This window comes from Vipera berus, assembly GCF_964194415.1.
Source record: "Vipera berus genome assembly, chromosome: 7".
NCBI classification, from domain to species: domain Eukaryota; kingdom Metazoa; phylum Chordata; class Lepidosauria; order Squamata; family Viperidae; genus Vipera; species Vipera berus.
Window position 1 is genome coordinate 41296105 of NC_138209.1, and position 16431 is coordinate 41312535.

At 39.0% G+C, this 16431-nt stretch overlaps 1 protein-coding gene across 3 annotated transcripts in view; it reads right to left on the minus strand.

Moving 5' to 3' along the window:
* Positions 1–1049: 1049 nt before the first annotated feature.
* SGCZ (sarcoglycan zeta) overlaps positions 1050–16431 on the minus strand; it is a gene marked incomplete at both ends in the record, with an annotated part of 643673 nt that continues 628291 nt past the window's right edge. For all 3 annotated transcript variants that reach the window (XM_081333169.1, XM_081333170.1, XM_081333168.1), the window contains 2 exons: positions 1050–1247; positions 3638–3761. In XM_081333169.1, coding sequence (XP_081189295.1) covers positions 1050–1247; positions 3638–3761 — 322 coding nt within the window. The remainder of the gene's footprint in view (positions 1248–3637; positions 3762–16431) is intronic.

Sequence of the window (16431 nt, forward strand, 5' to 3'; positions counted from 1 at the left end):
ATAAGTCACTATATTTTGGGCAAAGTACCTAAATTATTCTTTGTAGAAACACCCTCAGTGACCTCAACTTTTCTCTGTCTCTAGACATTTATATATATTAGGGTTTGCTTGTTTGTTGAGAAACAAAATGTATTAATTGTATGTGTATCTTGCTCTGTGGGCCACCAGGTCAACAGGCTCTCTTTTCTTTAATAGTGTGGCTGCATTAGATGAATTCAAATGACTGAGAGGAATACTGTTGTTAAATGTTACTTCACATGCAGAAACAAATCGTTCAAAATCAGCACCGAAATAAAAAGGTCTGAATAGGTAACAATTCTGATGACTTGTAAAGTGTGTATGTAACGCATAAAACCTGTATGAAGGAGACAAATAATAACAATGCCCAAAAGGGAGGGGGGAAAAAGATTTTCACATAAGGGAGGGATTCTGTCTCTTGCTGTTTAAAATGTGAAACTGAATTTTACTTGTTTAGTAAAGCAAGTGTTACACAATGCTTTGAAGTCTTAAAATTCTGGGATAAAAGTTTACATCCAAAAGTGAGGGGTGTATGAAAATTGTGCTTTCAGACAATAGAGTTATTTGTCATACCAATTCATCTCAACTTTAGATTCTGGGCCAATTTCTATAGTATAATATCTATCTTTATATAGTTATGTATATATGTGCAGTTTCTCATATACAGTTCTTGCTCAAAAAAATTCTAAAACAATGTGCTTCACTTCATATATAGCCAAGGCACCTGTGTATTTCTCCCTTTTGGACAAAAAGTGATACGAAGATCCAGATTCCCTGGTGAAGACAGCCATTTTATCAGGCCTTCCCTCTTCCATCTTGGAGCTCCATAAGCCAGAAGAGAAGGCTCTACTTGGCTCCTTGCTTGGGCTGGAAGAGATCCAGGAGGCTGCGTGGAGCTTCATGATCAAACAAGGGAAATCAAGCAGAACCGTGAAGCAGAGGGACAGTAACAAAAAGGCTATTCTGGTGTGAGGAGGAGGAGGAGAAGGAGAAGGAGAAGGAGGAAGAGAAGGAGAAGGATTCTGGTGTCTTCAGCTCCACAAGCAGATGTTGCCACTGGACTGACACGTGGAACCTGCTCCTGCAGGGGAAAGGTAGAGTTTGCCATTGGGACAAACACAGATTTCATAGATAGTCTGTCTTGTTGCCGATGAACTTGGTGAGGAAGATGAGGGAAAAGACCCCAGCGGTAGATTCCCTAGTCGGATTGAATCTGCATTTAAAAATATCTAGGGGGGGAAAAAAGGAAGAAAATGAGTTATTTTTACTGCAGGACTTGATTGGATTATTGGATTCTCTAAAATAGACCTCCAAAATAGAGAAGATGCCCTTCTCTGTATTTCAGAATGAAATTCAGTTGTTACAAAATAGCAGTATCAGGCTCTTTCCTGGTTAACTGGACTTCATGGCAACCCCAGCTCTCCTTATTTTTGATACCATGCAAGGTTTTCATCTGGTGTTGAAATGTTGAAATAGAGCAGAAGGTTGAAGTAGTGCATAAGGACATAAGAGTTTGAGCTCTGAAAAATGAAAAGCATACAGCACTATACTCTTTGGTGATACTGATTTAATTGTAGCCATTCGTCAGTTCCACTTAGGGAAGAGATTATGCATATTCCCCTTACTAATGTAGCAATTATATTCCTTCATTAATGTCCATCAGCATAATGAAGTTTGAAAAGTGCACTGTAAGTGAGAAGGCAAAATTTAATTCCCACAACTCTGCAACTGGTTCCCTTTCTTCTTCTTCATTTAATAACCTCCCAGTGTCACGGTTCCGACAAATGCAGTACTTTTTGATATCACCTAGGAAAAGAACATTCAGGAAAGGATAGCAATTTATGAGCTACTGGTACGGATTTAGATTGTTGGACAATGAAACTTTCAAAGGTGAATTTCCATTCATTAGCTGAGGACCTTTGGTAGGTAGGAAGAGATTAGTTGAGTAATTAATGATGGTGAGAAGATAAAAACATACCTGCTCTATCTTCCCTTAAAACTATCGGCATTGTGGTGAAAGCTAGGAAAGTTATACTGAGCAGCTAATTATTATACTGGTAATAATGTGCAATTCAACTTCTGTTTGATTCTTATGATTATGCTGAGTTAATATTATAGAGGAATTAAAATGTGAAAATAGACAAAAACTTTGTGGGAGAACCAACAAAGATTGTATAAGTAGTATGAGGCTTAGAATATGGAATAGGAATAGATGATGGTTATCTTGATAGTTGAAGAATTATAATTTATATACTATTTGCCAGTATCTTCAGTTAGAACATTTATTGTCTATCAAGACATATCATACATATTAATGTAACAGCAGGCAAAATCCTTCAGAATCCCACTTACTCCTAAAGGATTTAACATATTCTTTACAAAATAATTCTAGAAACAGCTGCTAGAATACACTAATTAAATGTTCAAGAACACAGAGACATGTGGAGTAAGGATTTGGAGTGGTTTTTTAAATATTTATAATTAATATATCTAATATATCTCTTCCATTCATCTTAAGCCATGAAAATAAATTGGATAACTATGGGCCAGATCCTTTTTCCCACCTACATCACGGTGTTGCAATGAGTTCATGGAGGAGAAACACAATATAAAATGCTCAAGGAACTTAATACATAACCTCTGCACACAATCTTGTGGTTATAGTAAAGCTGGTGCAAGTCCAGAAGAGGTTAAAATATTGGATTTTGTTGGAAGCATTGTAACAAAGTGGCCTTCATGAGAGGATGGCAATGAAGCAAAAATGTAGATGCCATTTTTTTTCCATTTATTCACCTAAGCCATTTCCTTGAAAGGGAACATTGCTGCCTGAGCAGGAGCCTTGGTTGCATGCCACACTGCTACAGTGCAGCTGGATTTCAGAATGTCAGTAGGAGAAATATGAAGAGCAGTTGTTTAGATCCCAAAGATGCATTAGGAGAAAAGATCCTGCAGCTGACACCATGGGAAAAGTTATGTTTGTCAGTGTACAAGTGTTCTCTGTGCAAAGTGGCCAAATAACAGAGGAAAGGAAGTGGTAAAGGCCTTGGCAGCCAGAAAGGATTCTGGAGTCTGAGTGGGGTAAGGTGAAATCAGAACAGAACAGAAAGGATCATGTCAAAGTAAGGATGTCAAGTAGTGTGCACTTCAATCATATCATTTTACAGAGGTTTTCAGTAAACCAAGGAGTTTCCCAGAAAGGAATGTGGAGCAATCACGTGTGCCTTTTAATTCCAGTAATGCATTAAGTTCTTAATAAAAAATCCCTCCAGTGTCCATTTGGTATCCATCTGGACCCATGGAAAAGAACATCTTAAAGGGATTGTCTTTCCTCCGAAGACAATAAGCAGTAACAAATATTTGGAGCAAGAACTGATGTGACCATAAATCTAATGTCCTCCAGAATCAAATCAAACATCAGCTGCTCTGGGGTGAAGAAGATGCTATCAAGCACACTGATTTTTTTATACACATGTAATTAAATGAGATGGACTTTATTGCAAGAAAGAGAGAAATAAAATTAATTTAAGGCTCCAAATCCAAGCAACATATAATAGACTTGTGTCCAAGTAAACATGCATAGGATTTCACTAGATAAATATGGTTCTCTAATAAAGCTTACCTCCCCTTCTGTGGATTGCAAATGTAGCTCTTTTCTACAAGTGGCTTTCAAGTCCCCTGCGGCTGCACTCACTTGTATTCCCTTTGGAGCTTCCATTATCAAAGATCTTGTAGGTGATTCAAGCCTAGAAAATGGGGGTGGGGTGGGGTGGGAGGGGTGGGGATGTAAATGAGGAAAGCGAGGGAATTTATTAAAAAAAACCAATAAAAGATCACATGTCCTATGTATTGCCCATCAGCTAGGCATTTTTTTCTACAACACAATAGAAATAAAATATCCACTGTGTTCTGGAAAATACCAACAACATTCCTAATTGCATTGAAAGTTCTTTTGAATATCATTTGTACAGTACAATATTTTTTTAAAAAATATGGTCTATTTTATTTCAAGTCAGTTATTTTGAATGGTCTATCACAGTGATGGAGAAACTTTTAGAGACCGAGTGCCTAAACTGAAACCCAAAACCCACTTATGTATTGTCGGGTGCCAGGTAGGCGTGGCCCATTGGGTGGGTGTGGCTCATTGGGTGGGTGTGGCCCATTGGGTGGGTGTGGCTGTGGTGGTAACGGCAGACTGGGTGGGACTAAAAAGTTCAATCAATCAATTCCAACTTTGCGAGATCTTTTTTTTTCCTTGAGAAGTTGAAATTGATTGATTGATTGAACCTTTTTTTTTGCACACGGCGGTGGAGGCCTAAAGCAAAAAGGTTTTATAAAACCCAGCAGAAGGCCTGGGATTGGGGCGACGGCATGCGTGCCCACAGAGAAGGCTATGCGTGCCACCTGTGGCATGCGTGCCATAGGTTTGCCACCACGGGTCTATCAGGATACAATATTTAACTTTGACTAATAATTATATATATATAGTATCTGATCAAGTTAGGATTTTTATTCCAAAGCTTATGGGTTTTAAGATCTGTATGTTAGAAGTAAAAAGGGACGCGGTGGCTCAGTGGGTTAGGACGCTGAGCTTGTCGATCAGAAGGTCGGCAGTTTGGCGGGTCGAATCCCGAGTGCCGCGTAACAGAGTGAGCGCCTGTTACTCGTCCCAGCTTCTGCCCACCTAGCAGTTCGAAAGCACGTAAAAATGCAAGTAGAAAAATAGGGACCACTATGGTGGGAAGGTAACAGTGTTCCGTGCGCCTTTGGCGTCTAGTCATGCCAGCCACATGACCACGGAGACGTCCTCGGACAAACGCTGGCTCTTCGGCTATGAAACGGAGATGAGCACCGGCCCCTAGAGTCGGAAACGACTAGCACGCATGTGCGGGGGAACCTTTACCTTTACATATATATATATATATATATATATATATATATATATATATACACACACACACACATAATTTATATAAAAGTTGAATGTGTTTTACAATCATGTGTAGGTGACACCTGTTGTTTGTGCATTAACAGCTGATATATAATTACTATCATAGTAAAAGAGGAGCTTATGAAAGTCCTGAAATGACTTTGGGTACTATTAGAAATGTATTTGCTTCCTCCAAATGAGGGGGCTGAAAGATCCAGCCAACAGGCATGCCAGAAACCTCAGTACAAAATCTGTCCTATAGATATCAGTCTTTAGGGTTGTCATGTTTATTTCCAAGAAATAAATAATGCAAAAATTATTAATAAGTATGTATAGCCTGATATTGCCTGATTTAAAGATTTCTTATCCAAATGTTTCAACATCATTTTTTTCAGGGTTCTTTATCAAAATCTGTTACAGACTTACTTCTCTATTTGCATAAATGTTGCCATTCTTTTACAATAATTAATGATTGGATTTCTTTCAAATAATTTGTGTTTTGCTGTTATGCTCAACTTTCTAATTGGTCTGCCATCTCAATGGTTGATGGGGGAGTGACTACAGGAGTGGGATAAGTGACAAAGCGTGTGTTGCAATGCTGCAATGTAAACTATGCTCATAATGTATTGTGGGTGATTGTGCAATACAAGTGGGAAAGAGTGGAGTTTATAATTTGTCATTAGCACATTTATTATATTGATACCATCATGTCTAGTTGGAAAGATGAATATTTGTAAACTTGCTTCCTTACTTATATAATACATGGAGTACTTTAAAACAGCAAATATTAAACCAAAGCTGAAATATATAATTAAAAATAATATGTCATTTATGGATTTCCCCTTGGTTTATTTAACTATGTTCCAAGTTAGTTTTAACACAAATAACTTTTTAAAGCTCTGTGTTAAACAGCTTGTCTTATATGAATATTTATCAATAAAATTTGGTAACATTTACCCTTTATTTTATCTGGTTCTTTTGAAGAACAGTGATTTATGTAATGACTACGCCATCTCATTAGGGAAAGAATGTGATTTAAACTGTAGGAAAAATCTATTTTTAACAGATATTATTTAAGAACCACTTACCTTTCAAAAGAAAATTTCTAGACATCATAATTTTATTTCACTTCTACAAATTCCACTTTTTATTTCTTTTCCTCAGGTAAATGCTGGTATGTTATTGTATCATTAAATGGACCATATTTTTGTGCACTTTTCTGATCCTCATGAAATTTAAAATAAATGTGGTTTAAAATATAATTACTTTTGTCTATATAGGTAAGGAAGACAAATTTACTTATAAAAGTAAAGGGTTTTTATTTTGAATTCAGTTATTAATGCTAAGTTGGAAACATTAGGCTAGATGATGGATATCATCCAGCCACTGTTTTGGGCATTTAAATTCCATTGTTTATAGCCAGATTTTTAAGAAGGTGCTTGATTTTCTACTGAAATCAATGGGGACTTCAATGCACTAAAATTTGATTGACCTATGCTTGGTATAGATCACAGACTCTAATCTTGTGGAGAAGATAATTTTAATTAAGCAGTAATAACATTAGTCCTGTTATTGTTACCTTTCCTGCAATCCTGAGGTAACAAACAGTTATAAACAGTCCCAAAAGGGATCAAGTATTTAAGATCAGGTGAATAGTTGCACCTTTAAACAGAGCTGCTGAGTTATTTGCTGTGTTGTATTGAACTTGGTTTTGGAGGCCAGATACAAAAATATGTCAGGGAACATGTGCAGAAGAGCAAATCACATTATTTTAAAATCCAAGCTAATGCATATGACTTCTGTAGCAGTTCTGCCTGAAGAATCTGGAGGTGAGCAAATGAGACTCCTATAAATTAACAGACACACCTAGGCTTTTAAAGAAGTTGAGTGAAACAGTCAAAAGAAAAATCAGGAACATTGCAGCCCAATCATCTTTTCATTTGCAATTATTTCTGTACTGCAGGTCAAGCTGAAACATTAATCAACAATGCTCCAGTTTTGAAGACAGTTACACTTTACTGTTGGTTGAAGAGCTTTGTTGGGAGAAAATGCATTACAGTAGTAGTACCTTGTTAAATCTTCAGGTCAGAGGCTTAGTTTAATTTGGATGTGCAGTTACAAAAAAACAAAATCTGCCTTGTATGTCAGGAGAGGGTACAGCAAAATCAGCCTCCTAACAGGATCCTTCTCAGAGAACCTCCCAGACTAAATCAGAGATAACAATCCATGCCAAGCACTCATGCACCTATGATTTGAATGAAGGTTGACACAGGTGTTTGTGGTTAAATGTTTTAGGAAAAGCTTAAAACTATTTAAAAAGGGTTACTAAGTCAAGATAAAAATATAGAGATATCCTTGAGTCAAACTCAGCTCCTAGTTACTTTATAATAGGTCGATAATGTCGAACTAACTCCCCATGGAAATCAGATTAGAGTGTATAAGAAGTTGGAGGTTCAAAAACTCAGCAAATTTCAAAACTAACATTGAAAACTGCTATTCTGTTTCTTTAATGATTTAATCTGTCATTTCTAAACTAATTGGATTGAAAAGCTGCATAAAATTTTATAGGTGACATTGTAATGTTGCTCAAATAAAGGCAATTCCTGATGTCTCCTCTTATACCAGGGTTTTGTTTTGTAATTCAATATATGCACTGATAAAATTTGATAAATTCTGATATGCCTCTGATGCTCTCTGATATGATAGTTGTTGCAATTTTCATAGATGAACTCTACCCTCCTCCCCAAATTCTGGAATGTCTTTTAATAAGGTATGGCGTAACCAATTTCAGGATTGGCAAATTAATATATTGTTTTATTTTCCCCCAAATAAATGGAAGGATAACTGTAAGGATGCAAAATATCTTGATATATTAAATTTAAAAGAATCTATTAATCTTTCAATTAATTAGAACATGAACAAAAAATAGGAAAGATTAATTCACATATCTACAGAAGGGTGCTGGTAGTGTCAATGCTTCAGGGAAATTTTAAGTCCTTCTCAATCATAGTTCCCTTGGCAAAAACATATGAGCCAAATTTAGCTTCAAAAGCAACCTCAACTCTTTTCTGAAACCAAAACTGGGAGTCTTTTACATTCATTAAGTTTCATTAAGTTAGAGTGACACTTTGACTTGCAAAATACCAGATGATAGTGGGTTGATTTCTTTTTTACGTACATAGGCATTGAAAGCCAACAGAAAGAAATGTCACTCATATTTATATTTTTAGTATAAATAGTATAGAAAATGGTCCTGGCATTTTGTCCAAAGCAAGCAGCTGAGCAATATAAAGGGCTATTTTGAATCCTGAGAGCCTGTCCAAACAAAGCTGAAAAAGCAGGACAAATCTCTAATTTTGGCTCTTTGTTTTAGCTATGTAAGGAAAGATAAATCATGAATAATAAGAAAGAGAATCAAGATTGTCTAATAATTTATAACTGGACCTTGAAAGGGAATTCAAACCAGGTATAGCCTTGATTCTGCTGGGAAATTTAAAAAGCTAGAACAGGAATGGAAAATGTCCAACCAATGAAGGAGCTTGTTTCAGGCATGAAAACCTGTCTCGGATGAGGGATATATTTTTCCTGCATTGCATTGCAATCAGATTAATTGATGTCAGAGTCTTTTCAAAATGTACTTGCTGATCAGACAGCATTTTGGGTGCTCATGACTAGGAAGAGGAAATTTAATCCCTTCTACCCATGATTTCCTCACAAGGAAATATACGGTAATCTGCTTGTCTTTCACCAAAATATTTATATGACCCTGGTAGGGCTGGTGAAAGTTTTATAGAGCTTTATTGTTGCATGTAAGAGCAGAGGGAGGAAGCCTTGTTGAATAAGCTGTATGTTCTCTACAAGAGTTCTACATGGCAGGAGAATATATGAAAATACATGTGTGGGATGTGCATAGGTCCATAGGATATACCTTTGTGGTAATGAACAGATCCAAAGAAATTACAGCCTGTGTCTGCATGCCGGCAGTGAGGAGGCTCTGCCCATTTTGGACATGACTTCAGTGTCTAATTCTGCCCTCAAGCCGGAATGGATTCTCCATTTCTATATTAGATTAACATGAATGTTAAGAAAAAAATGGGGAGCATTTTTCTCTGGTTGAAGGATGGACATATCCCTGGAGAGTTGAACTTGGCATAATATCTCAGGTAAGGTCTTCTCATTTAGGACTATTATCTTTTTCTCCTCCTTTTTCAAATTCCTGTCTGCCTGCCTTCTAAGCTTACTAGGAAACAGATATACTGATGGAAATCTGGGAACTATAAAAATATAACAATAAAACTGACTGTTGAGTGTGAAAGATGCTACTGATCTTTCTCTTTCAGACATCTAATCAAGGAGAAAAAAGTTTGCTTGATTTTCTTATTGCTTCAGTTCTTGCAGCTATTTTTTCTTTCTTTCCTGGGATCTGGAGCTAGGAAATGCAACCAATGGTAGAACTTGCAGGTAACAAATAAGACCTCAAGAAAGGGTCAAGAACATCTTTCTTGACTGCTTTGCCTTTCAGACTATGGTCTCTCACTACCCTCATGTCGCATTTTCTGGCTCTCAGAAATACAAAAGCTATTTGCCATCCCAGCCTCCAGCCCAAGTTATTTTGGCATCAAATATATAGCTACTGAACATATTTTTCTCACCTTATTACGTGAGAAATAAAATGTAACAGTCACCTTATTATCAATCTTAAATCTCTCATCAACTGAGACATCTGAAAGCTAAACTTTAATTAAATAGAGCATGCTATTACTTTTGGTGTAACTGTTCATTTTAGTCTAGTAGGAGCCACAGAAAAGTAATGAACTCCAGTATTTGATGTTAACAGGTCTAGATAGGCAGTGAAATAAAGGGAGGGGGCAAGCAATGATGCCTGAATTCTCCAAGTAGGGATGGAATTTCAAGATAAAATAGCATTTCAAAAACTTTGTAACTGTGACTGAGATATTGGAAGAACCTGCAACAGCTGCCATCCCCAAGGCTAACTACATTTTGGCAACTACGTCTTTCGACAAATTTACTCTAAACTTGCTTCTCAGCTTTCAAAATTAAGGATGTAACTCTTCTATCAGTAACTGATTCTATAGATAATTCCTCTGGAGTTTCTCCTGATCTTTAGCTATCCAGGATGAAACAAAAAGAGACATAAGCCCTTTATCAACTACAAGCAACATTCAGCAAAGGTAGAACAACTTTCAGTGATCAAAGTTGATTTTTAATCATTTTAGCTAATTTGGAGCAATTGGCATTTGGGTGGTTTAACTATCTGATTTTGCCCTCTATGAGGTCGTCTTAATTTCTCCATGAATCCTAAAACAGGATTATGGCCCAGCCATATAGTAAATCATATTTCTTTTCTAACACATTAAAATTACAAATTCTTGATAAGTTCATGTTAACTTAAAACCCAAACATGTACTATGTAAATTATTTTGTTGACTCTTTTCATCGTTTTGCTCCCTCCTCCCAGCATGAGATGTTTTTAATGTGGTGCGGGGTGGGTGGGTTGGGTGAGAGAATCAAACTTGGCCATTTTGAGTCTAACTTTGAAAAAGTAACTTGCTATAGTAATATTCCTTCTTATTTTTTCTTCTTTGTGAAGAAAAAATATTATTAGATCCATACATGTACAACTTTACTACTATTACTACCACTTCTACTACTGCGTTTTTATTATTGCTATTGCTCACTATTGTAGTTTTTGAGACAGATGAGAATGAAACTTCCTACTACTTTGCAATGCCTGATCATTTTTTTAAAATCTCATTATGCTGAGTGTTGGCTTTCAGCATTAGTTTATAGTTAATGGTGCAATAGCCTTGACAATGACAGGGGAAAAAATGCTATTAAATTTGATCCTCGAGTTCTCCCAAAGGCACAGAACAACAGCAAAGCAATTTACCTTTCTTATTAGGAAGGTGATTGATAGCACAGATTTTCACACATAGCTACAAATGCCTTAGAAGATATTGAATCTTAATGAGCACCTTATGTATATTCAACATATTGTCCTTTAATAAGCAACTTAAAAGGGAATATTGAATAACTGTTCTTAAAATATTTGTTTTAATGGTACATTTTCATCATTAAAACCAGTATTTTGGAAGCTTAGAGGGTAGTCAACTAATCTGTGTTTTTTATTTTTTGAATAAAGATGGCAATAAAAGACTTATGAAATAAGCTGTCAGTGCTCAGATTATGAATTAAACCTTTATTTTAAACAATACCATCCACACTATTACATGCCAGAGGCTCAACCAATTTTGTTAGGAAAAATTAATAGAAAAACTAATATCAATAGACAAAGAGGTTAAACTTGCATATAATTTCATTGCAATTCTTTTGGTCATTTTGAGGGACTCATATTTTGTCTGTAGTTCATTATATGCTTCTGAAATAATTGCACAATAAACCTCAGCTGTGAATGCAGCATTGCACTAAATTTTATAATGATTCAAATAACATGGCATGCAAGGTTCAGTTTGGCGATTCAGTTCAATCAACATTGATTAATCACCCATTTAACACAGATTCATGAACTGAAAAGGGCTCTGGATTCAAAAGACAAATGGAATTTGTTGGTTCGGTATTAGAATCCTTCTGAATTGAAAATTCAGTAGCTTTTCTAACTGCTTCAGAGATCCTACCAGACAAACACACAATGTTATTGTTCTTTCAGTTCCTCATGAGAATGAATGGTGTGATGGGTTCTCTGACATTCACAGAGCAGTCATCAGCCAAAAGGCTTTATCATCTTATTAAACTCTATGTCTTTCAGAACTAAGTGGCCAGGCTAACATTGCTTCATTCACTTTATCAGCTCTCAACTTCTTTCATTCAGCCAGCCATGTACCTTACATTTGTTTTTCTTGTGCCAGTGGAAGGTTAATTTTCTTCTATGCTGTGCCTGCCAGCACAAGTGAGAATTCAACTCAGGACTCAAGAATATGTGACCAATCTAGAATTCACTTTGGGATTGAAGTAACTTCATATTATGGTAAGTGAATGTATGCCAAGCTTGCATTGTTCTATTGACTGTTTTTAAGGAAGTGTGGTGGTAATGGCAGCAGGAGTATGAATGCGACTTGTTCTGTGCCAAAATCTTTCTCTGTGGCCTGCCTGATTTTGTGGCAGTGTTCCTTGCCTTGTGAGTCTGTCTCTGTTGACCTTGCTAATTAACTAATATGGAGATTGCCAGAAAGCCAATACTGTTTACAATCAAGCCTGCATAAGGATAAGAAAATTTTGCCCAGGATCCTTGAAAATCAGCTAGGCCAGCCCTCCTAGTACCCCAGAAAAACAAAAACTTACTTTTTAAAGTTCGTATTTAATAGCTGAAGTAGGACATTGCATTGTTTCAGTGAACTTCACTATATGTTCTTTTGAATACATACAGTTTTAAAACATCTGGTGAAATTCTTTCAAAGTCATATTCTCTCAATGCCCTAATCACGGAATTACTACAGACACAAACAATCAAGCAGAAAATGATACCCAAATCAAAAAACTAACTAGGAGAAAACACTCCAACATTGGCAGGGCAAGCTACTATGTATAAACAGGGAAGAAACCCCACACTCACTAGCACCGATTATTACCTAGTTGGATAATGAAATGTCTGCAAGCAAAATAACCAAGCTCAGAGCACATCAAAGACTCCACCAATTCTCTCTGCACTAAATGAAGACATATGTATGTAAGTAAGAAGTATGTAAGTATTTTTTTTTGTTTTTTTTAAAAGAAATTGGCTAAACCATTGAAGCTGAGCTTTGCAAGGTTATTGTCTTCTTAAGGAGACAAAATCCCAGTTTTGAGCATTTTGCGTTGTATTTGTTATAGCCTTTGCACAAATCTTATTCCTATCTTGAATCAGATCAAATTCAGTTCCCTTCTGGAATGCCATGCCCAATCAATTCAAGTATTTTGGGGGTATTTGAATACTGCCAATTCAAATCTAATCAGAATTGGTTCCATTTCTGTAATGCATTGGCCATTTTTCTGTGTATAATCACTTGTTTAATGTCTGGCCTACTTTTGTCTGTGTTATGTAATGGTTGCTGTACTGAGCCAGACGTGCTGTCTCCAAGCTGATAATGAGGTTTGGGGTGGGAAACTGCTACTTTAAACCTATTGGTCGTCGCCTAGAGGCCAATTGTATAAATAGCTGCACAGCAGCTATTAGCTTGCTTCTGTTCTGAGTTAAATAAACTTGTTTGCTGTTTCAACTCCTCATCTCACTTAATGCCTAAGAACCAAAGATCTAACATTGGCGATGAAGGTGGGATGTGCAGCTTCATTGTAAGAGTCTGAAGTCACTAGGGGGTGAGGCCAGCACAGAGCCTTGTAGGAACTTCATTCCCCCCCTCGGTCTGCCAAGCAAGCCATGCTGGAGACCACCCTGCCCTAAGGATCCATCCTAGGGCTTACACAGAAGCCAGCAGCACAAGGTGATGCAAGCAACAAGAAATGCAAGCAACTCACCATGGTGAAAATGGGAAAACTCGAAGAGTTCGATGTCACATACCCGGAGAGATGGGCGTCCTACATTTCCCATGTTGAGAATTTCCTCTGCACCAACCAGGTCAGTGAAGATGGGCTGAAGGCCGCGACCCTTCTGTGTGTGGCCCAGCCACCTTCGACATTGCCGAGAACCTGGTCGCGCTGATGCCACTCAAGTCCTTAACCTACACAGACTTGAAGAAGCTTCAAGACCACTTTGAGCCTAAATTATCCATCATAGTGTGGAGGCACGCTTTTGAGCTGCAGGAGCAACAGCCCAGCAAGACGGCCACCCAATTCATCACCACTCTTCGTCAAGTGTCCTGACTCTGCAATTTCATGGATTTGGAGGAGAGACTAAGAGACCGCTTAGTCTGTGGACTCCGGAACTAAGAACTCCAACAAAAACTGTTTGCCAAGGAGATTCTCTCGCTACAAGAAGCCTTGAAGAAGGTCATGGCAGACGAAGCTGCCAGAGCGGCTGTTAAAGTGCTGCAGCCCTCCAAAAGCACTTCAAGCACCGAAGCTGTCCACCATGTGGATGCCGAATGGATGGAAGACACCGACTCTGACCACAAGGTTGACAAGCTACAGAGGAACCAGGAGAAGGGACTCTGGCCAGCTGACAAGGCAGTTCCGTTCCTTAGATGTATGGGCTGAGGAGGCCACCATCAACGCACAGAATGCCGTTTCTGAACAGCAAAGTGCTGGGGGTGTGGCAAACCAGGCCACATTGCTGCCATCTGCCGAGGTCACCAGAGAGACCGTCAGCTGGAAGATACATTCAGGAGAGGTAACGGGACCCTGGGGAACACTGAGTAGGGTTCTGCTCCAGCCGGAGGGGCTGGGGCCCACTGCCCACTTAAACAGAAGCTTTGACTTCAGGTCAAGCTTCAGGGAGTTCCATGCAAAATGGAACTGGATACAGGCACAGCCATGTCCATCATCTCCATAGGAACCTTCTGGCACATATGCAACTGCAGCAACAGATGGGTCAAACTTTGGCCATCTAATATTCTGCTCACAGACTTCCAAAACTCCTGCGTGGTGGTCAAGGGTGAAGCCACACTTTTGATGAATTTCAAGGGGTTTGCAGGCCCACTAGATGTTGTCGTGGTGGAAGGCCAATGCATGTGCCTCATAGGGCTTGATTGGTTTGATGCATTGGGCATCCAAGTAACTGGCATTCACCGATCACAGGTGGCAACTTGTCTTCAGTCTGCCAAGAGTTTTCAGTTCAAGCCTAGGGGAGTACAAGGGTACTCTGATAGCCTTCAAGCTTGATCCCCTGGTAATGCCAATATGGGTCAAGCCTCAAGTGCCTTTCACTTTAAAATCCAAAATCGATGCAGAGCTGGACAAGCTGGTCAGTCAGGGAGTTTTGCAGCCCAGTGGGGTGACAGTGGGGCGTGGGAGGCCCCCATAGTAACACCACTTAACGCCAATGGAGAACTATACATATGTGCTAAGTATAAGTGCACCATTAACCAGGCACTTCAATAGCACGCGTACCCAATGCCAGTTGTCAGCCATATTTTAGCATCATTGCAAGGTGGCCGCGTATTTACCAAATTAGACTTGGTGCAGGCCTACCAGCAGCTGCTGGTGGATGAAGCCACGGCAGCCACCCAAACCATTGTCACCCATTGGGGGGCTTTCAAGGTCAAGCGCCTATGGTTTGGGGTGAGTGTAGCTGCAGGGATTTTCCAGGGAGACATGGAGCGCATGCTAAAGGGCATTCTGGGGGTCTGCCCCTACTTTGATGATGTACTCATTGCCAGGGAGTCTACAGAAGTCCTGGCTGAATGGCTTAGAGCTGTCCTTCAGCAGTTCCATGCAGCAGGACTTAAATTTAAAAAAGAAAAGTGCAAGATTGGGGTACAGTCAACTGAATTCCTAGGGTTCTGTATCAATGCCAATGGCATTCATCCTGCAGATTCAAAGCTGAAAGAGATTCAGCAGGCCCCAAGGCCTAGGTGCAAGGGTGAGCTTCAAGCTTTCTTGGACCTTTTTAATTTTTATCATGCATTCCTCCCACATAAGGCTGCAGTGGCAGAGCCATTACACTGGCTCTTAGACAAAAATGCTCAGTGGCAGTGGACCAATGTCCACGAAAGCAGTTTCCAGGCAGTCAAATGACTGCTGTCCTCGAATTCGGTGCTCACTCATTTTAATGAAAAGCTGCCAGTTTGCATCACCTGTGATGCATCCCCATATGGGGTTGGGGCTGTGTTGAGCATTGTCAGCTGATGGGAAACAGTCTCCCATCGCTTATTATTTGAGGTCCCTGTCATCTGCAGAGTGCAATTATGGGCAGATTGACAAGGAGGCCTTGGCCATTGTGGCTGGGGTTAAAAAGTTCCGTGACTATTTTTATGGCTGCCATTTCATGGTCTTTACAGACCACTTCTAGGGTTGTTCACTATGAACAGTCAGACACCTCAGATTCTGTCTCCTAGAATGCTGATGTGGTCTATATTCCTTTCAGCCTACAGCTACAGGCTGATTCACAAACAGGACAAAGAAATGGGCCATGCAGATGTCCTTAGCAGATTGCCCCTGCCACATGTGGAGCCAGATTGGTTCTGGCTGCATGCATCCTAGCCATATAGGATTTGCCAGAGTCTTCTCTCCATGCTGCAGACATAGCTGCTGAAACAGTAGCTGACAGAACACTTAGCTGCATGCTTACTTGGGTTCACACAGGACAGGTGAACTAATGTCCAGGGCCAGAATTTCAAAGTTTCTTCATGAGAAAATATGAGCTTTCAGCTCATAAAGGGTGTATTCTTTGGGGAAGTAGAGTCAAAATTCCCAGCTCATTAAGGCTCAGAGTTCTTGAGTCTCTGCATGAAGGCCATCCGGGAATAGTCTGGATGAAGGCAATGGCAAGAAGCTACCTTTGGTGGCCAGGGCTAGATAAAGCTATCAATGCCCAAGTACATGGTTGCTACATGTGTCAACAATCCAGGCCGGAG